Source organism: Myotis lucifugus, unplaced genomic scaffold (genome assembly GCF_000147115.1).
Source record: "Myotis lucifugus unplaced genomic scaffold, Myoluc2.0 scaffold_0, whole genome shotgun sequence".
Lineage (NCBI taxonomy): Eukaryota > Metazoa > Chordata > Mammalia > Chiroptera > Vespertilionidae > Myotis > Myotis lucifugus.
In genome coordinates, this window is record NW_005871048.1 from 11,545,590 (window position 1) to 11,566,954 (window position 21,365).

Below are 21,365 nucleotides of genomic sequence, written 5' to 3' on the forward strand. Positions count from 1 at the left end.
GAAATAATAGCATCTGTAAATGAATGATACTTTGTGACACACTTATTTTTACCAGTGCTTGTTTCATCAACCAAATTCAAACTTCTGAATACATTCCTTTCAGGTACACCCGAAATCTTGTGGATCAAGGAAATGGAAAATTCAATCTGATGATTCTGTGTTGGGGTGAAGGACATGGCAGGTAATACAACTATTCACAGATTTTTATTAGAGTGTCTATTCCAGAATATGCAGTGTACAGTGCCAGGCTGGCCACAAGGCTTGAGAGAACTAACAAATCTCATTTTATAATTATTTGTCCCCTAATCCTAACAAAAAATCGCATGGGAATTAGCATGAAGGGTTTAGGCATACACCATGAATATCAAAACCAGCCCCCAAAATGAGTAATAAATCAAATAGGTGGTAACCAGTTTAACTTATTCTCTCTCCAAACTTTTAGGGGATTGTGCTAAAACTTGACTTTTGTATTTTGAAGTGTGTAAATAATGGTGGGACTAAAGACCTAAGTGTCCACATTTGGAGCTAGAAAAGCAATTCACGAATTGAGACAATTTCTTTTCACTTCAAGTTTATGGTTTTCTTTCTTTATATAGAGAGTAAGGCAACTTAAACTAATATCAATTCTTTGAAACTTGGTTCCTTAATTGTCCTTAGTTTAAACATTTGCCAGCATTATTACCAATTGAGTATTAGTATCTCTTTAAACAGATCCTTCTCAGTCTTTTGAGAATGGCGAGACAATAATCCAGACCCATTTTTGATGGGAGAAAGGAAACAGGAGTTCATAAGGGCTTGGAAAATTAGGTTTATAGAATACATTTATATACTCATATAGAGTGGAGCAGTTTTCCCTTAGTCAATATTTTTTCAAAGCAGATTACATATAAAGAGTAGGACTAGGCTCTGTGAATTTAGGAAACAAATTCTTCCTATGGTACATATGTATATATTTTAATCAACCCTACAGCTAATCCTACTTAATAACTTAAATACTGTTTACTATAAGCTTATATGAATATATTATTTTCCCAAATCAAATTTACTTTCTTTCCCCCGCAAATATTGGGATGTAATCATAGGTAGGATACTCTAAATCTACAAAATGTTAACACTATATATATAGTATAGTATAATTTTAAGATGGTGGCAATAGATACATATACCTTTTGTCCCTCAAAGGAAGGATAAAAGAGAGAAAGCCTGGGAAAAATCATTAAATGTTAAGTGATCTTCTCAGTGTGATGCAATGATTATAGATGATTATTTTTGTCCTTCCTAAAAATTCTCCAGTGTAGTTTTATGATCAAGTTTTAGTGTAGCTTAACTGAGTTATTAAAAGCTGTATCTTGGAGAAGATAAAAGGTTGCTGGTTTTGTGTTTCTCATGAAAGTAGTATTATAACAGGGTTTTAAAAAATTAACTGTTCTTTATTAGGGGGTATTATGAAAACCTCTTATATACATTGATGTGGCAGACATTTTCTCTGTAGTGCACAATGTTGAATTATAAATTGATGACATTTCAAAATTCAGCTGAAATGGATTTTGTCCTGGGAGATGTCCTATTGACAGTGTGCAGCTTTCAGCTCTGGGCTGGCTGTTACTGCAGGTCTGGGTACTGGACCATCTGCTGAGTTCAGTTGTCCTTTTGTGTCTATATAGCAGTATCCATGACCACACCAACTCCCACTGCTTTCTGAAGATGCTGCAGGGAAATCTAAAGGAGACATTGTTTGCCTGGCCTGACAAAAAGTCCAACGAGATGATCAAGAAGTCTGAAAGGGTCTTGAGGGAAAACCAGTGTGCCTACATCAACGGTAACATCCAAACCTTTTCCTAAGGGCAAGTGGGAAAAACCTGTAAATCCCATCGGAAATATTGGTTACTTACACATGTGCAGTAGAACTTGGATCACGAAGTCACTAATTTCAAATGCTTGGAAAAGGACCTGAGAGCAGTGGGTTTTGCTTTTTAAAGTTTTGCATCTGGACTAGAGGCACTTATTGGAAACACATGCTTGTAGATTAGTGCCGACTGAAACGTCGTTTACATGCCAAATCTTAGGATAGTTAGAACTGAATATGAATTTATGTATGTAGAGTCTTCTAATGAAGGAGTGAGGCCAAGGTGGAAATAAATAAATAGAACATCAAATTGATGTTTCTCTCTTTCTCTCTCCCTCTCTTTCTCTGTCCTCTCCCCTTCCTCTGTCTCTCTAAAATCAATGAATAAAGAAACAAATTTTTAAAAAAGAAAATGTAAAGCAATGTTCTGGAAGTAGCTATGAATGCTAGCTAGTCCCTATTTTTCTAAAATGCATATACTTAAAAGCATATTCTCAAGGGAAACTTTACAAAGCACATTATTCAGCAGAGATTTATAGATCTCTCACTAAGAATTCATTCTTTCCCCTGAATGTGATATGGAAAGCCAAATGCTTTTTAGGGGAGGCAGTGATTAACATCTGTATTCTTAAAGGGGATAATAACTTCCCAGAAAGCTTGTTATGCTTATATGAGATCATTTATTCCCATTTACAGATGAAATTCCAACACATAGGGAGATTAAATAACTTGTCCACATTACTCAACTTTTAAATGGCAGCCAGTATTCAAACCTAAGCAATTTGATTCCAAGGGCCATACTCTTATTGGATGCTATTTCACTTACATATAATAAGATATTATAGAGATTTTTCTGGCAAAACAGGATCTTCTTTAAAGACAGATATTGGCCTTGGTACTGGCTTGAATTTGTTCATTAGTTTCAGAGTACACTTAGAAAGGTCAGATTACAAAGTTGTTCCCCGTTATCTGATCTGAGGGGTAAACGTTCTAAGACACCCCCCCACCTGAGTGTATATCTGAAACTGTAGTTAGTACTGAACCCTATATATACTATGTTTCTTTCCCATACCTGGGATTAAGTTTAATTTATAAATAAGGCACAGTAAGAGTAAAAGCAATGATTAATGATAAAGTAGAACAATTATAGCAATATACTGTAATAAAAGTTATGTAAATGTGGCCTCTCTGTAAATCTGATAACTAAGATAGCTACTAAGTGACTAAAGGGCAGGGAGCCTATACAGCAGGTTGGACAAAGGGATAATTCACATCTGGGTGGGATGGAGCGGGAGATTTTTATCACACTACTCAGAACAACATATAATTGCATGCATTGGGCGGTGTATGTATTTGCAATTGGAGAAACAAATAATTTGTGTAGGGGCAGTCAGTTCTTAGGAATATTGAACTTTTGTTCAAGATTGTGCTTAAGCCAGTATCTTATGAAAGAAGTAAGCTATAGAATTAAAGAGTTTACAGATCTGAGAATCAGGCCCATTTTTAGAAGTGAGCAAAACTGAGGGTTCTAGAAGTTGTGAGTTGTTTCAGGGTAGTCTAGCCGGGAGTAGAACCTAAGTCCTCTGCTTCCAGGCTTTGCTCTTTATCACGAAACCTCGTGGAGCTAGATCATAAAGCATAAGGCCAAATTGGGTGCCTACATTAGCTACACTAATTACACTAAATTCCTTCCTTTACTCATCCTCAAACCCTCTTCTAACTATAAATTTCTTCTCAGCGTAGTTTTTCAAAATCATGTATCTTGTCGTTATTTCTTAATATTAATCTTCTTTGAGACATCTCCTCCAGGGCCTTTAGACCAGCTTCAATCTGGATTGGTTGATCTCAAGGCCACGGCTCCACTGTCATCCTGGGGTCCCCTCACATCATCCGGGCTTTTCTTTGCTATCTTCTTTTGCTAATCCCCTTGCTTCCTGATCTCATTTCTGCCTCGTTCTTAGTCCAGGCCTTTGTTTTAGTGGAGCATATCCTCCAGTTGCTCTATGAGAAAGTGTTCCGGAAAGGAATTTTTTGAGACCTTATATATCTAAAATCTCTATATTCAACCCTTGCAATGTGATTGCTAATTTAGCTGGATATGGAATTCTGACCTGACAATCACATTCTCTCAGAACAATGGAGGTAATGCCGTATCGTTTAGTTTTTGGTCTTAAAAAAATTATTATTATTGATTTGAGAGTGAGAGAAACATTGATTTGTTGTTCCACTTATTTTTGCATTCATTGGTTGATTCTTGTCTGTACCCTGACCTGGGGATTGAACCTGCAACATTGGCATATCAGAACAGTGCTCTAACCAACTGAGATACCCAGCCAATGCTTTTAGTCTTCTTGTTGAAAATCTACTGTCATTCTGATTCTTGAATCTTTCTATGAAACCTATTTTTCCTTTCTAGGATCTTTTGAGATATCTTTTGTTATATTTTCTCTGTCTCCAATATTATAGTGACATATACCATGTTGAATGAATTTCATTCATTGTGCTGAGTACTCAGTGGGTTCTTTCAATCTGGAAATTCATGTCTCTCCCTCCATTCAAGCAAATATTGTATAGTTATTTCTTTGACTTATTTTTTTTTGCTCTGTTTATGAAATTCCCAGTGCTCAGATATTAAACCTCCTCTTGATTTTCTTTATCTTTCCTTCCTATTTTCTATCTTTGTTATTTTGTTCTTTGAGTCTTCCTCAGCTTCCTTAGTTTTTCTTCCAACCTTTCTATTCAGGTTTTTATTTCTAAAAGCTGTTTTTATTCTCTAGTCCTTTTATAGTATTTTGTCTTATCTCTCTAAGGATATTAATGATAAGTTTGTTTTTAAAGCCTTCTCTTGAATTATGTCTGTTTCCAGCTGCTCTTTTTAGGTTGCTCTGGCCTCTGTGTTTCATACTAGGGGACTTGCTCAAATGTCCGGTGACCTTGGCTGTGTGCTAATATTTAAAAACCAGGGACAAAAAATATCAGTTGGTAGCTCTAAACACTGGACTTCGTTCTAGGCTAATCTGGCAGAGCTTTTTTTCTTGATGAACAACCAATGGCAGTTGTTCTTTGTTCTTGAGCCAATCAGATTCCCTGAGAAACTGCTTCCCATCTCCTTCCTGGAGAAGAAAATTCCTATCTGGAAGCGTTCTGGCAGCTATGTGGTGAAGAAAGTGGGGCTCTTCTCATTCAATATGTAAATTTTCACTTTGGTCACCTCTTGTTCACCTGAGTTCATCTATTATATTCTTTCTAGAGACCAGATCTCAAACTTCTACCAGAAGGAAGGAGAGGGAGAAGTGGTAAAAGGGATGTAAGACTCTAAACTGAAATAGGCTTTTAACCAGTTCTTGTACTTAGCCCCATCTTCTTCCCCATTTTCAGAAATACCCATGCTGCCAATTCCTGAGCTGTTTGGGTGGGGAGGGGGAGTTTCACAATATAAATCACTTTATTTCTTGGCTATCTCCATGTATGAATGAATATTTAGCTTTCTTTCTCCTGCAAAGCTATTCATCTATAGTTAATGATGAACAACTCAGGTTTGAACTGAACGGGTCCATGTATACCCAGATTTTTTTTTCTCAATAAGTACCTGTAATGTTTTCAATTCGAGTTGGAGGTCCACGGATGTGGAGTGCTGACTGTATGCTTTGATGAATGCTATTTTATACAGGGGGGTGAGGGACTAGAGCATCCTCAGATTTTCATATCTACAGGGGGGTCTGGAACCAATTCCCCCATCGATACTTGGGGACAACTTAAGTTTTGAGAGAGTCAAAAGTTATATGTGGATTTTTGACTATACGGTATGGGAGTTGGCACCCCTAATGTCCATGTTGTTCAAGAGTCAACTGTACATTCAAGCTTTTTTAGTCTTTTACTGACATTGTAGGATGTTTTCAGGAAATAACAGAGTGCATGTGCCTTATTATTTTTAACCAGAAATTCCATTCCTAATGTACCCAATTGATTTATGATCTTAGGTGATTGACAAAAATTTTACCTACAGCAATCCTCTAAAACCCTTCATCTGTTCTTCTTGGTTGTTGTTTAGATTCCATTGGCTTACATCGAGTAGAAAATATTAGCCATACAGAACCTGCTGTGAGCCTTCATTTGTACAGCCCACCTTTTGATACATGCCAAACCTTTGATCAAAGAACAGGATATAAAAACAAAGTCACCATGACATTCCATAGCAAATTTGGAATCAGGACTCCATTTGTAAGTATAATTTCTCTCCTTGGTTTAGTGTTTTGTGGGTTGGTAACATTACACTGTATTCATAGCTTTTTTTGTTCTAGATATTACTTAAATATTTTAAGTATTCTCAAATTGAAGTTTAAATGAACCTTAACTTAGGGGAAAGGCTCCTTATATCCTAATTCATTAACTTTGGAGACTATATTTTCAATTTATAAATAAATCTAAATTAGATGCAAAGATTTATTAAGTTCAAAAGTATGCTCATTTCTAAAAAAAGTTTTCATTTATTAGAGAAATAAGAGTACAATATATTTGATATAACTTCAGCTGTGACTTAATATTAATAGGTCTAATTTGCTGGGACAACACAAATAACTTGCAGAGTTAACCTTTCCAAAGTTTGAGACCCTATTCCGATTATACAAATAAATAAACATGCCTATTTTGATTGCCAAATTGGTTTTTCTTTCAGTAGTGATGCTATTCAGACCACAAATAAATGATAGTAGATGATCATGTAGACTAGCATGTTCCCCTTGAGGAACAGGTGTTTCCACCTAAAAATAATAAGGCAACCAATGGTAATATGCTATGGCACTCTTCTACCTCTGGCGAAATAAGTTGGCTATTTAGGGGAATGTAAAGACTGAAAATAATTCTCATGGATCTTACAAAAGTACAGCCTTTGAGAAAAGCCAGGGCAGAATTTTCTCAAGTGATTGCCCTGCTTTGTTTTCAGCATTTTGATTCCCAAGAGCTACTCTTAAAACAGGAACAAAACAATAGGGCTCCATTGCATAGCTGAGTTTCCATACACTGATAAGAAAGCAGAACTACTTAGAACAAGCTGAAATGTCTGGTATGAAGATTTTTACAGAGCTTTCTTTTTTTCCTTCTTACAGGCAACTTCAGGATCACTGGAGAACAACTAAGGAGCGAGCACCCGCCATTTGCTGTTCAGTCATACACTTTACAAAGCCAATACTTAGATCTCCTGTAAGGCAGATGCTAATTATAAGGCATTAAGGAAGCAAATAGTTCCCTAAGCAACTACAGAAGAAAAATCTCACTAAAGAAAAAAAAAAAAGGCTTGTGATTTTAAAGGCCAAATCAAGTGCTCTCCTGGTCTTATTCTCTAAATCAGGAGTGGGAACCTTTTTTCTGCCAAGGGCCATTTGGATATTTATAATATCATTCTCTGGCCATACAAATATCAACTTAAAAGTTAGATTGCTATATTTTGGTCAAACATTTAATTAATTCACCTCTAATGCCTTAGCATTAGACCAAATGATTTTGCGGGCCTTATACAACCCGCTGACCAATATTTCCCACCCCTGTTCTAAACCTATTGGAACCATACTGGGAATGTCAGTGAAGGGTTTTATAGCTTTTGGGAACACTTTGGTCTCTGAACTATAATTAGCAACATATAAAAACTACAGACATCAAATGCCTGCCTTGTGACTTGGATAACTAAATGTAGATGTCTTTAGTATACTTTGTATGTTCTTAATATTTGAAGAGAATTTTTGGAATCTGTGGATTTTATTTTTTCAATCATATTTTACAAATTCCTGTTCTATAAACAATAGGGTTTTGTAGATAGAGAAACTTAAAGTACTTTGACATTTGGTAATGAAATGAAGGGCAAAGGATTTAGAAAAGTAGATGTATCCAAACCCACAACAAACCAAAAACATAAACTCATGTCTGGTGTGTCCAGTGGTCATAGTCAAAGACTTTGTACTAGTCTCAAATTCTAATAAAACTGGATTTGAACACATTTTAAAGTTGTCTTCTGTTTAATTTCATAAAACTCATTGTTTCTTAGATTTGGGTAAACTACCAAAATCAGTGCAAAGTATGATTTTATGATGTAAGACTATAAGAGAACCCACAAAATGCATTAAAAAATAGCTTACCTTGCCCTAGTCTGTTTGGCTTACTGATTAGAGCGCTGGCCCTCAAACTGAAGGGTTTCAAGTTCAATTCCTGGTCAAGGGCATGAACTTTGGTTGCAGGCTGGATCCCCGGCCTGGTTAGTGTGCATGCAGGAGGCAACCAATGGACGTGTCTCTCTCACAGTGATGTTTGTCGCTCTGTCTCTCCCCTGGGTGATGATAACAACAACAAAAAAGTAGCTTACATGTTCACTAATTGGCTAGAGATACTAACCTGAGGGGCTAAATGTAGACATAACCAAAATTTTGCCTAAAAATTGTGTGCGGGGGTCTATAAAGGCATACCTCATTTTATTGTACTTTGCTTTATTGCACTTCACAGATGTTGCATCTTTTACAAATTGAATGCAAGACCCTCCACCAGCAAAAAGATTACTAGTACAACTCTCTTTATATCGGTAGTCTGGAACCAAACCTGTAATAAGTTATGCTTGTCTGATTAAATGTGAATAGTTTTCCAACATGTAAACACGGGATTTCATAGCAGAAGAAGATGTGGATTTCTGCTTCTTGAAAATTTGAAGTATCTCAGAATCCTGGACCTGCACTGCATTTTCATTGCCATCAGTCAGCTAGGCTAGGGTCTGTCCCTTAAGTGGGGCCACTCCTCCAATCTGCAGCAGCATCCAACTTGCCTATTTCCCTTATGTGTGTTACCAGCAAAGCCCACATATGCATTTGAGTTTGCTACCCCTGCTTTAGGCAATTTTCTTAGGACTATCTGTCATAATCTTAGAATTTCTATTATCTCTAGAAAATAAAGTCCTTTGAAGATAGTTCTACACAGGTCATTGGTTGCAGTTATACCATCTCGGAATTATCTACCTCTTTACATCTTTTTTTGTTAGTAAAATGAACCTCCTTATAAATTAGGCACTGTAATGGTTTTCTACTGCTGTTGCAACATCATCACAAACTTAGTGGTTTAAAGCAATACAAATTTTTATTTTCCTACAGTTCTATAGCTCAGAAGTCAAGCAACTTTACTGCACTAAAATCAAGACAGCAGGGCTGTTTCTTTCTGTAAGTTCTCGGTAGATAGGATCTGTTTTACTGGATTTTCCTTCTAGATACTGCTGTGGCTTGGTATCCCTTTCCTCCATCTTCAAAGCCAGCAAAGGCAGCCTTAATTCTTCTATCTCTTAGCACTCTGACCTACTTCTCTTGTACTTTGAAGGACTCAAGTGATTAGTGACGTCTCCATCTCTAGGTTATAACCTTAGGGCTAAATCTATCTATAGACTCTCTTTTGCCATGTAGTCATAGGTTCTGGGGATTAGGATGAGGACCTCTGTGAGGTCATTCTGCCTGCCACAGTTTGCCCACTTGCTCGAAATAAGCCATGTCTATCCCACATGCAAAGTAGGTTCACCCCATCCCAAGATCCCCAAAGTCTCATCCCATCACAATGTCAACTGAAATTCCAAAAATCTTATCTAAATTATATTTCATCATTTAAATTCAGTATGGGTAAGGCTTTATTATAATCCATCCTGAACACAATTATTCCCAATATTTATGCCTGTTCAACATAATTTAAAAACCTGCCCAAAGTTATCCAGCCAAGAAATTATAGAGCTAGAATTTGATTCCAAGCCACTTTCCTTTAAAACTCATTCTCTTTATACTCAAGCCTTTCAGGGTAAGAGAAACCTAGGCCACTTCCAATTTTTGTTTTCTATTTTTAAACAACGATGTTATGGTATATGTATATGTTTTGTATGTGTGGTATATTTAAATGTTTAATATCTTGCACTTTTAACACGAATGTGGTCATACCCTATGTGTGACAAGTAATGGCCAAATCTGATTTGAGGATCCTTGTGCCTGTGAGGCTCAACCTAAATGGCTGTCCTGGCCATCCTGCCCATCTCGACCTCACAACCGGCCCTGTTCTCTGCTGCCCATGACAATGTTCACAGAGAAGCAGGCATCCTTCTCCTCAAGGAGCTCAGCACACGCTTGGGTTGATGAAATGTATGCACACAAGGCAAGGCAGTAGAGCCATCAAGGGCTCAAAGGGAGGATGTAGGAGGGAGAAGGAGCATTGAGGGCTGGAATCATGCTTGTTGCTAAAGGTGAATGGATGTAAAAGAAGAGGATAAGGAGCTGAGTCTAGAAGAGGAGGAATGAGCCCTGTGTGAGGAAACAGTGAAGGGTGGTGGTGAGCCCTGAGCACTCAGGACCTCCCATCTTACCTACAGCTCAAGCTTCAGCACTTCTGTTCCCTCTGCCTGGCATGCCCTCCTTCAAGCTCTTTCCATGGCTGGTTCTTCTTGCCCTTTCAATGTCAGCTCAGATGCTATCTCCCCAGAAAGGGATGCCCCAACCACTCTACCTGAACATAAAATCTCCAGGCTATCTTCATCCAATTTCACTGGCACACTTACGGTTATCTGAAAACTGTCATTTCTTTTTTCACATTCTACCAGTAGGATGCAAGCCCCATGGGGGTAGAAGCAGTGTTTCATTTACTGCTATATCCTGAGCACTGAGACCATGTTTGACACAAAGGGGCTATTCAATGGATATTTATGAAATGAACGGAAAAACCCTCAATATCCTTACATAAGAGTTGTATTAACAAACCCTTGATGCTATGTTGTCTTCTACATACTACCAAAGTGTGTGCCATGTTATTTTTTTTAAGTATAGAAGTCTATACATAAGTTTTCAGTCACAGACTTATTTCTCCTGTGGACTATGTCAGAAGCTTATCGTTTGGTATGGGCTCATTAATCATATACTTAGACAAACTAATTGATGATTTGGGCTTTTTTTCTTTTCATAGGAAGATGCAGCATTAATTACCCCATTTAGCAATGGTGTTTAGCCTTTTTTTCTCTGACTAACAATCTCCGAATGCTAAAGAACTTCTCTTCAGAAAGACTAGCATACAACAAATGTGCATACAATTTCAGAAGAGATTTCTGGATCTTCTGAAACCCATTAGGGGCCCCGTTTAAAGAACCCTGTCATATGTGAGTCAAGATGTATGGGAAGTAGCTGGTGGCTATTTCACTTCATTTTCTGAAATAGGAGGGCATTAACAAGCTGGGCAACTAGTTAATCTTTTAAATGTTACAACAGGGTTTCTAGGAAACACCAGAGACCATTGCTACTTTGTCCAAGGCACATCCACACATTGCACAAGATCTGTTTTCTGTCTTTCTAAAAACATTTCAGGAAAAAAAATGTTTCATAATATTATTTATCCACTTAGTAGATGCCTTTTTAAAAAAGTGTATGTGGAATAGTGACATAAACCAGATACAGAGGACAAATATTGTATGATTCCACTTATACGAGGTACCTAGAATAGTCCAATTCATAGAGACAGAAAGTAGACTAGTGATCACTGGGGTGGCGGGGAGTTTTTGCTTAATGGCTGCAGAGTTTCTTTTGGAGATGATTAAAATAATTTGGGTATAGATCGTTGTAATGGGTCCACCGCATTGTGAATGTATTTGATACACCAGATTGTACATTTATGAATGGTTAAAATGATAAATATGTTATATATATATTTTCCCACCATAAAAAGGTTATTTCCTTAAAAAAGGTACAGGTGGGAGAAAGTGTACATATGATGTGTGGGTGTCTTGTGCTGGAATAGGAAAGACCTATCATAGAAAATGGAATAGGTAAGAAGGCATATGGTGAAAAGTTTCCTCTCCTCGGACTCTCAGTTTCCCTCTCTAGAGGAAACCTGTATTACCAGTTTCCTGTGTTTCCTCATGTATCTTTCCCAGTGTTTATACAAAGTGTAGCATCCTAAACTCCATGCTTATAAGGAGACCTTTCCGTATCAGAACACAAACAGTTTTTGCATTCTTTTGTACTGCTGGCTGTGTGGTATGAACGTTCGGTTCACCAGTCCTCTACTGATGGACTTTGATGTGATTTCCAACCTTTTCCAATTGCAAACAATTCTGCAATGAATAACCACATACATAATGTCATTTCACAAATGTCAGTTGATCATTTCTTTATTATGAAACCACCAAGATAACTAAGCCCCAGGAAATGAGGTAATGGGAGAAGGTCATGGCAAGCCATCCTGGCTGAAGAGTAACCCTTTTGTGCAGAATCCATCACCCGATGTCATCTCTATTTAAATTCAACCATTTCCACTCTGCTCATTACTTAATGAAGCGTGTTTGTGTGAGCCCTGCAAGGCTGCCAGAAGCTTCATACTCACAGAGATTAGTTATTACTTGCAAGAAAGCCCAGGGAAAGGCCATGTGTTTGTGACAAAACTAAGGATGCAGTCACGGTTACTTTACAGTCCTGCCCGTGCTCAGCAGGAAAGGTGTGCATTCCTGTTTTTGTTTTCATCGCTGAGCTTTTTGGGTGGTTGAGGATGTGGTAGACAGCTTCACGTGCTATTGGAAAACATGCCTCAGAGGTTGCTTAATGAGGGGCATTTGTTTATTTTTTTAATAATTCACACAGAGACAATAAAGAAGCTGTGAGACACAGAGATCTACTGAATATGGTTCTGAGCACTGATTTAAACCTGTATCAGTCTGAGAGATATCCATATATAAGCTCAAGGAAATGGTCATCTACTTAAAATACTTATATCTATATGCTATAGCGCTATGTATAATGTTTACCTAAAAGCACAACCAGAAAAATTCCTTGCACATGACAGGTAGAAGTATTATAGAACTAGGAAATAATCTAATGAAACTGAAGATTGATTAGCCTTCAATGCCAAGATCCCTCCTAGGCATATCATAGCAAGAAGAATTGTCATTACAAAAATAGATCACTGTGATGTACCTTTCAGCGAAAGCTGTAGGATAATCATGAGTTTATGCAGGATTCGTCTAACTGATAAATATAAAATAATCATATTATGGAATCATGAAGATGAAATGTACTTGAGTGAGCATTTAGCCAAACAAGCCTTTTGATAAATGAAGAAATTGAGGCAGGTAAGGTTAAGGTAAACCAACATACCTGAGCAACGTTGTGCTAGGGCAGGTTCATACAACCCCATGGGAGGTGATGTTCAGGAATTTTGCAAGCTGATTGGCAGGTTAAAATTGGCCCCATTGGGAGGGCTTACACTGTGGAAATCTGTCATTGCTACAGATCAGGGTAATTCTCTTTCCCCAGGGAGTCTGTTGTCAAACATTTGCCAGCATACCATTTTATCTAAGGCTATTCAACCAATTCAAAATAAAGACAAGGTGCCCTACTAGTTTGGCTCAGTGGATAGAGCGCCAGCCTGTGGACTGAAGGGTCCCATGTTCTATTCTGGTCAAGGCATGTACCTTGGTTGTGGGCACATCCCCAGTAAGGGGTGTGCAGGAGGCAGCTGATCGATCGATGTTTCTAACTCTCTATCCCTCTCCCTGCCTCTCTGTAAAAAAAAAAAAAATCAATAAAATGTATTTAAAAAAATAAAGACAAGGTCTGCCTGGTCCATTTAAATATAGATTTTTATTTTTTAATTTTTATTGGACTTCTGAATTTTTAAGTCACTTTTGTATATATAGATATACATTATTGTCACCTCAGAGAAATCCTTTGAGGTAAGACAGGGATATTATTTCTCCCTGCCTCATTTCAAAGATGAGAACATTTAGGCACATGTAGATGACATATTTTACCCTAGGACACACAAGTAGGTAATGGAAAAACCCAAATAGATGTTGGTTCTGCCCAGGACACACTGTACCTTTGGCAAAAGAGAAAAAATTACTAAGCAGGAACAGAAAGTCAACAATGTTACCAATGCAATGGTACCTCTATGGCTTTTCTATCTGAAATCATCATTTGGTTCCTGACTTCATAGTTTAAAAAATCCCTCAAGAAGTACTTAGGCTGAATGGAATAGTGAAGAGTCTTATTTTTCCTGAGTGAATCCAATTAATTATTATGTCATAGCAGAGCTTTGGTCTGGCCTGCGCTTTTATTCCTACTTATTTGACAGGGCACAGGTTATCAACTTAGGGACTATGTTCATAGTTCTACCCCATGGCACCAGTTCATTATTGTTTCGATTAGGACTCTCTCAATTGCAAGTACAAAATGTGACTCAAACTAACTTGACCAAAACAAGTTCGTATAACTATAAAGTTCAGTAGATTCTCAGGCAAGGGTGGCTTGAGGGGTTCAAACATCTTTTTAGGACTCTGTCTTGCTCTCCACCTTTCTTGACTCTAAAGTCTACCCTTGTGGTGTTAAGATGACTCCCAATATCTTCAGGCTTACAATTTTAGTTTCAATTTTGGTGCAATAAGGGGCTCTATCTTCACAGTGTTTTCATAGAAGTTAGGAATTTAGCAATAAGGGCTCTGATTGTATCACATTCCCATCCCTGATGCACTCACCATGGCCAACAGGGTATGATCTTTGCCCTGGCCCAAGTCATGTGTTTGCCTCTGGAGTCAGGAGTGGAAACAGCCTACCAAATCAGATGGGTTGGTGTGAGGGGTAGGGTCACCAAGAAAAATCAGAATTCTCTTATGAGAAGAAATGGGGAGGGGCAGACTAGTTGCTAGGCAGACAAAATCAATAGATTTCTACTCCATAGGAACTGAATAGCTCAATAGATATTTGTTAAATTAATGAGTGAAGAAATGAATCAAAGATTATAGAAACGAAATCACCATCACCTTTTTACTCCTGATAACACTATTTCAAACAATTCAAGGGTAGTTTTTCTTTCTCTTTCTGGTGAAACTTACAAAACACTCTATCACTCCAAAAAACAGAGGACTTTACACACCCAAGGAAACCACCATCAGTTCTAACCCATGTCAAGATTCGTCCACTAGAATTATAGCTCTGTGCGATAGGAGGCAAGTGAGGCTTTCCCATTGTCCCAGAATCTAGCTAAATCATAAGGTTAAAAATGAAAGATGTCAAATACTCCCATATTCTAAAGAGAATAGACATAGTCTCTAAGAGATTGGAGTAAGAATTTCCCTTCAGGGTTTATTAGGAGCTGGTAGACCTATTGTCCTAGTAGCAACCCTATCCCATCACTCTTCCCCAGCCTGCATAAGATACGGCTGAGGAGTTGGAGTTTGCATTGCCATTGTGAGTTACTCAAATCCCTCTCCTGAATCTATATGACTGTATTTAGCCTGTCAGAACCACATTCCAGCTCCTGCTATGACCACACCTCTTATGTCTCCTGCCCACTACCCCTCCCCCCTCATCCAACCCTCCCTCCCCCTCCCCAGCTGAGCCAGATTTTCCATTCAGATCTTAGGCCTCCCGGTGCTTTGGCCAAATAACACTTTCCCACTTCACTGGTTTTGTTCTCCTGTCTCCTGCCTAAAATACACTCTGCCCCAGTACCCTGCCTTCTGAGGGTAATAGCAACTCCTCTCTCAGGCCCAGCTCAAAAATCCTTTCAGAAGTGTTCCCAGTGGGAGGGAATCTCTTCATTTTGGGGCTTCCATGAAATTTAACTTTCTTGTAGCACTTGCCACTTTCTGCTCTAGGTTACAGAAATTTGTGTTTGATCTACCACCATATAACACAGTGGTTCTCAACCTTCCTAATGCTGCGACCGTTTAATACAGTTCCTCATGTTGTGGTGACCCCTCAACCATAAAATTATTTTCATTGCTACTTCATAACTGTAATTTTACTACTGTTATGAGTCATAATGTAAATATCTGATAGGCAGGATGTATTTTCATGGTTACAAATTGAACATAATTAAAGCATAGTGATTAATAAAAAAAAGCAATATGTAATTATATATGTGTTTTCCGATGGTCTTAGGCGACCCCTGTGAAAGGGTCGTTCGACCCCCAAAGGGATCGCAATCCACAGGTTGAGAACTGCTGGTATAACAGATGCCCCAGGTGCTAGACAGCCCCTAAAACAGAGCCCATTCAATGGGCCACAGCTAATTCTTGTTGTATTGTGTTGTAGCAAGACATCTTTTTAAAGAGTACTAATTTGTGTCTTTTTTTTTTCTTTTGCTACTTTAGAGAAATCAGAAAGAATACTGGCCATTGAAAAAAATTTTTTCTGATTATATTTCCCTGTCCGATTTCAGGGGCTTCTGAACAATCTCTTCTACAACCAACAGGCAGGTTGTGGCTGAGGGAAAGACAAGGTGGGGCACAGACTAGAAGGGGGTAAAAAATCTCTTCTTCCCCAGCAGAAGGGTGTAAAATGCAGAGCAAGTCTGAGCATTTCTGTAGGGGAGTAGGGCTGCTTCCTCCAGGTGGAAGCAGGAGGCAGCCTAAGGGACCTTCTCTATTAAACAGAAGAGATTATAGTAGATGTTCAGGGGTTGGGTAGGGTGGGAGGCAGGCTCCTAGAAGCCTTCGTGGATGGTAGCTGAATGGAAAGGACCTGGAAGTATTGGAAAAGAGTGAACTTGTGGTACACCTCGGAGGGCTGTACTGAGAACTGATGTCAGCTTTGGCACAAAGCAGGATCTTTCCAAGGACCACGCAGACTTAAGCAACAAGCTTATCAGTGTCTACAAGGTGAGCTGACCTAGAGGCATTTACTTCCTCAGCATCGCATAAGCTTCTCAGACATTTGTGTAACCCTGAGAGGGGGAAGAAAGCCCCTCCAATAAGGACTAACATTGAGTTTCCCACCAGTAGGGTATTGGCCAAGACTTGGAATTAATCTGGTTCACAGAGAAATAAAATAATACAGCTTCCAATCTTTCATAAGATCCCGGCTGTTGTGTTGATTCAAAAAGGGATTTTCTTTCAAGCTTAGTTCTGATTCATAGATTTACACTCCACTGAACCACAGGGTAAGAATCTGCTGGGAGCAACTGGGTTTCTAACTCAAAAAGGTTTGAATTGTGAGCAAGAGCACAGACAAATAATATAAAAACAGAGGATGATGTCATCCAGGAGTCAGCTGAGCCCCTGCAGGCTATGGAGCTGAGAGCTGCACTTTGCCTTGTCTTCTTCTGAAAATGTGCACTTCTGCATTATGGCAGCTTATAAAATAGTCATTTTTGGTCCCTGGCAGGCAATAGACACTTATCAGAGGTTCAAATTTTACACTGTCATCAACAAATACAGTAGTTGTATACCTCCTATAAACATATGTTAAATATAGAAGCCTTCAAATCTTTGTCAGGTAAGGAGATGAATAAGTGTTATGGGATGCCTTGGTGTTTTTAGAAACTTTGATGACATTTTAAAAATTGAGAAAATAATATGATTTTTTAAAATGTAGGCACTTTGTGAATTTACTTTTGCAAAAAAAATAACTCTTTATTTTGGAAAATATTTTCAGACAGTCTTTTAATAACATAAGTGACAATCAAGGGACCCCCCTCCCTTTTGGGAAAACTGGGATGCTATCATTTATTTCTATACAGATGTTGAGATAAATAAGCTAAATGCTCTGGGTGATCATGAGAATTGATTTTATGTCTCTGCAGACTTCGTTGTTACTTTGGAATAAATGGATCTTTTCTCTGGATAGATGGCGTGCATGGTCAAGCTGGGGCCCATGGGAGACTAGCTACAGAGCCTATAGGAGAGACAAGACAGTCTCACAGTCACCTCCCTCTGCAGAAGAAAGGGTGAGAGGTGACTGGCCTGGCTTGACACGACTTTGTAGGCATTTTTCTCTCCGTGTTGTTCAAGACAGAGTATGCCACGCTTCTGGTAATGCAGGTGGACTGTGTTTCTTTGTGAGTGTCCTGCTGGAGCCAGAGGCCAGATCACATCAGGAGACAGAGGGAGGGATGGGGTCAGCAGGCTTTCGCTGAAGGGACTGTATGTTTCCTCTCAGTCACTCTGAGAAGAGGCAGGTTGTGGCTGAGGGAAAGACAAGGTGGGGCACAGACTAGAAGGGGGTGAAAAATCTCTTCCTCTTCCCCAGCAGAAGGGTGTAAAATGCGGAGCACGCCTGAGCATTTCTGTAGGGGAGTAGAGCTGCTTCCTCCAGGTGGAAGCAGGAGGCAGCCTAAGGGACCTCAGAGCAGGTCTGAGTTTGGAGTTTCAGGGGAGCCATATGCAGCAGTACGATGAGGCACTGTACCAGCAAAGTCCATTTCACTGCGCCCAAACCCTCAGTGATGTTGCAGACTTCTGATTGGAAGCAAGTTCTGTCTGACTCCATAGTGTGTGCCCAGGCACACTGCTGTTCTGCCTCTCCAGCAGGTTTTTCTCACACTTGAGCAGACCAGATGAGTATCCTGACTTCAGGCTGATCTGTTCTGATGCCGAGAGCCAGCAAACTGAGCCCTTGGGCATAAAGCTGAGACTCCGAATTCCCCTGGCAAATGGCCCTTATTTTAAAAGTTCTTATTTTTCCATTCCGCTCACGGTAATTTTCGAACTTCTCCTACTTCTAATAAAATAGATATTTTTGTATTATTATTTAAAACAAGATACAAAGGGTTATTATTGCCTTTCTATTTAACCTGGTGACGTTTTTATTTCCTCACTCTCTAAATGACAGCTTTAGGATGCAATTACCTTTCTTATCTCCCACCCTCTCCCAATTCCCATTTTTTGAGATATATCTAGGAATAGGCATAGTACTTATTTTTCTAAGATGGCCTGGAACTCAGTACACCTTTTCAAGGTGATGACTTCAGTCTTTATTTAAACCAGACTGTTGTCCTTTGTTTTGAGATACCTCTTCCACTTGACTATCATACCATTCATTAGATTATCAGTTTCATCTTTCCTCTTTTTCCATTTTTTCACTGAATTACTGAGCTTCAAAATAATCCCTTTTAGGCCCAGAAAGTCCCCTTGATGGTGTAATAGAATCTCTTTGAGTGCTGATTTATTATTAAATTTATATGGTCTTCTGTCTCCTCTAGCAATTACTACTATAGAAGCTAACCCAATTCTGGGTGTTCTGGTTGCTATTCATTCTTTTTTTTCTGCTAGGTTGCCTAAGACCATTTCTTTGTCCACTGTTGGCTTTGTCTGCCCCTGAGGTTTTAGTCAAAATGATAGAGTGAGTGACATTACAAATGCAGTGGTCTCTGCTCTGGTGGCCCTGTGGTGGACAAGCAGGCAGACTATGACCCTTCCTTGATCTAGAACCAGAGAGGAGCTTTCTGTTTCCATCCTTCTCACCAGTAAAGGCTGTGTTCCTTGGGGAAAGAGAGCAGGCTGTGTCCCTGGTTAGCTGGGTGCCCCGGTGCCCAGCAGTTTTTCCTGGGCCATGTGAAAGCAGATTGGCATAGTCTGTCCTCTCAGGTCCTGGTGCAGTAACCACAGAATGAGCCCAGGTGCATTGCAAGAAAAAGGTCTCTCTTTTCTTGGTCTCTGCCTCTGATTCATATTTGCTTTCACTTCCAATTTTAAAATTTTAATCTCACTGAAATGTGCTTCAGTTTTTAAAAATACCCAAGCTTTTTATTTATTATTTATTTTTTTGCTCTAGAACCATTTTTTCTCAAGCAATCCACCATGAATTATTATGACCTGGCGGTGGAGGCATTGGAGCCTGGACTTGCTAAAAGTATTCCCAAATCCTAGCTGAACCTTAGTGAATCAACAACTAATGGGGGGTGGAAGCCTGGAATCAGCAGCTTAAATATGCTTCGTAAATGATTTTTAAGTACATGCACTAAAAGTTGCGGAACACTGCTATAGGAATATGAAAACGCATACATTTTTTAGAATAAAAACTTAAAACATAGCTTCATTTAATTTCCTTGTGGGTTTTTAAATATAAATTTATGGCTCTTGAAACTAGCAGTTTTCTTTTTTTATTGATGTCAGAGAGGAAAGGAGAGGGAGAGAGACATAGAAACATCAATGATCAGAGAGAATCATTGATCAGCTGCCTCCTGCATGCCTGGGCATGTGCCCTGACGGGGAATTGAACCATGACCTCCGTGATTCATGGTCGATACTCAACCACTGAGCCACACTGGCTGGGTAAAACTAGCAGTTTTCTAAGTTCTCAAGATCTTTCATGGAGTCCACAGGTCAAACATTTTTTTTAAAGAAATTATACAGTTTTATGATTTTCTCTGTTGCTTCTTCATTCACTACGAATAATTTCACAATAAAACACTTTCAGGCAGCTTCTCTGCTACTTTCTTTGGTTTCCACTTCTTTAAGCAACAATGGCTCCATCTTTAGTAACAAGCCTTTGCTTGTTGAACTATAAGGAAAGCTCATACCACAAAGGGTCCTTGGGAAGGAATGAGTGGCACGTATGCAATGATAGGGGTGTTGGATGTGTGCCCAGGCTACTGCACAGCCACCACACCTTGATCACGTTTCACTGTTCTCATGACATGATTAAAATCTTGTTTCTTTCCCAAATTCTGTGTTCTGTGCCTACAAACTTCATTGATAACAGCGTGCAGATTGGCAGCTATCTGGTCACTTGACATATCTAGAGTTGCTATTTTGGTCTCGAGAAAGTTCTCCCTTTCTTCATCTACCTTAATTTCAATTCCAGTTTTGAATAACTCAAGATTTTGGGATGTGATGGCCAATAGAACTTTCAAGTAAGCTTTGGAAATCTTTTTTCTTTTACTTCTTTAATGGATTAAGCTCTGGCATTATTTCTGGTTCAGCTACATAAAAGTCTGATTTAATTTTATCTTCTGAATCCAATTAGTTCCTTCTGCAAACGCAGCTACATGTTTTTCTGCTATTTTACTCTCTGATGCCTGCCCTGTAAATACAGCAACTTTATTGATTTCTGAAAGAAATGATGTGGCAAACTAATAACACTGGCAAATGGCTCCACTTTTTTCTTCTTCCCCAGTGCCATATCCAGTGTCAAATCAAGATAAAAAAAAACTTTGCTTTGGATATGTAAAGTTCAGATTTGAAATTTCTTAAGTAAATGAATAGCTTTCTCCACCTCGTATATCTGCCTTGGGTATAAGTGTTTTAAGTAAACATCATCTTCGGGTTTGCTTTCCATAAACTGGTATGACTTCATTTTTTCTACCTCATCTTGTTTTTCATTTGATGCTTTTTCTTTGGCACCTTCTCTTTGTTTTCTTTTCAGGCTTCCTAACAGCAGCAGCAAAATGTCTTTTAGGCACATGAACACACGCAGAACAAGGATAAAGAGGTGTCTGATAAGCCATCTTGGGAAGACTATGCCTTTGAGGTCTCAAGACTCTACCAAGGGATCTGAGGGCCGCTGCCATGCTGACCATTCCAGATTGTGTTCCAAACTACTTTTTTTTTATAATAGGGAGATGTCATTTGAGTTTTTTATACTCATTCTCTTACGAATATGCAGTGGCATTTTCCAGAGGCTAACTGATGAGTGATATCACAACAAACCGAATGCAGAAACAAGAAGGAGGATCTAGCTTTCTTCTATTAAGCTAGACCTTAAAAAGAATCAAAAATGTAAAACAATGCCACTCTTCTCATTATATATATCCTGTT

The 21,365-nt window shown here is 38.8% G+C and overlaps 1 protein-coding gene and 1 pseudogene across 2 annotated transcripts in view; one reads left to right on the plus strand and one right to left on the minus strand.

The window, feature by feature from the left end:
• Positions 1–7,835, plus strand: part of CDO1 (cysteine dioxygenase type 1) — a 10,722-nt gene extending 2,887 nt beyond the window's left edge. For both annotated transcript variants that reach the window (XM_006081135.3, XM_023746578.1), the window contains exons 2-5: positions 104–181; positions 1,665–1,819; positions 5,898–6,067; positions 6,952–7,835. In XM_006081135.3, coding sequence (XP_006081197.2) covers positions 104–181; positions 1,665–1,819; positions 5,898–6,067; positions 6,952–6,981 — 433 coding nt within the window. In that variant the 3' untranslated portion in view covers positions 6,982–7,835. The remainder of the gene's footprint in view (positions 1–103; positions 182–1,664; positions 1,820–5,897; positions 6,068–6,951) is intronic.
• Positions 7,836–20,021: 12,186 nt separating this feature from the next.
• Positions 20,022–21,127, minus strand: LOC102433195 (annotated as a pseudogene).
• Positions 21,128–21,365: the final 238 nt, after the last annotated feature.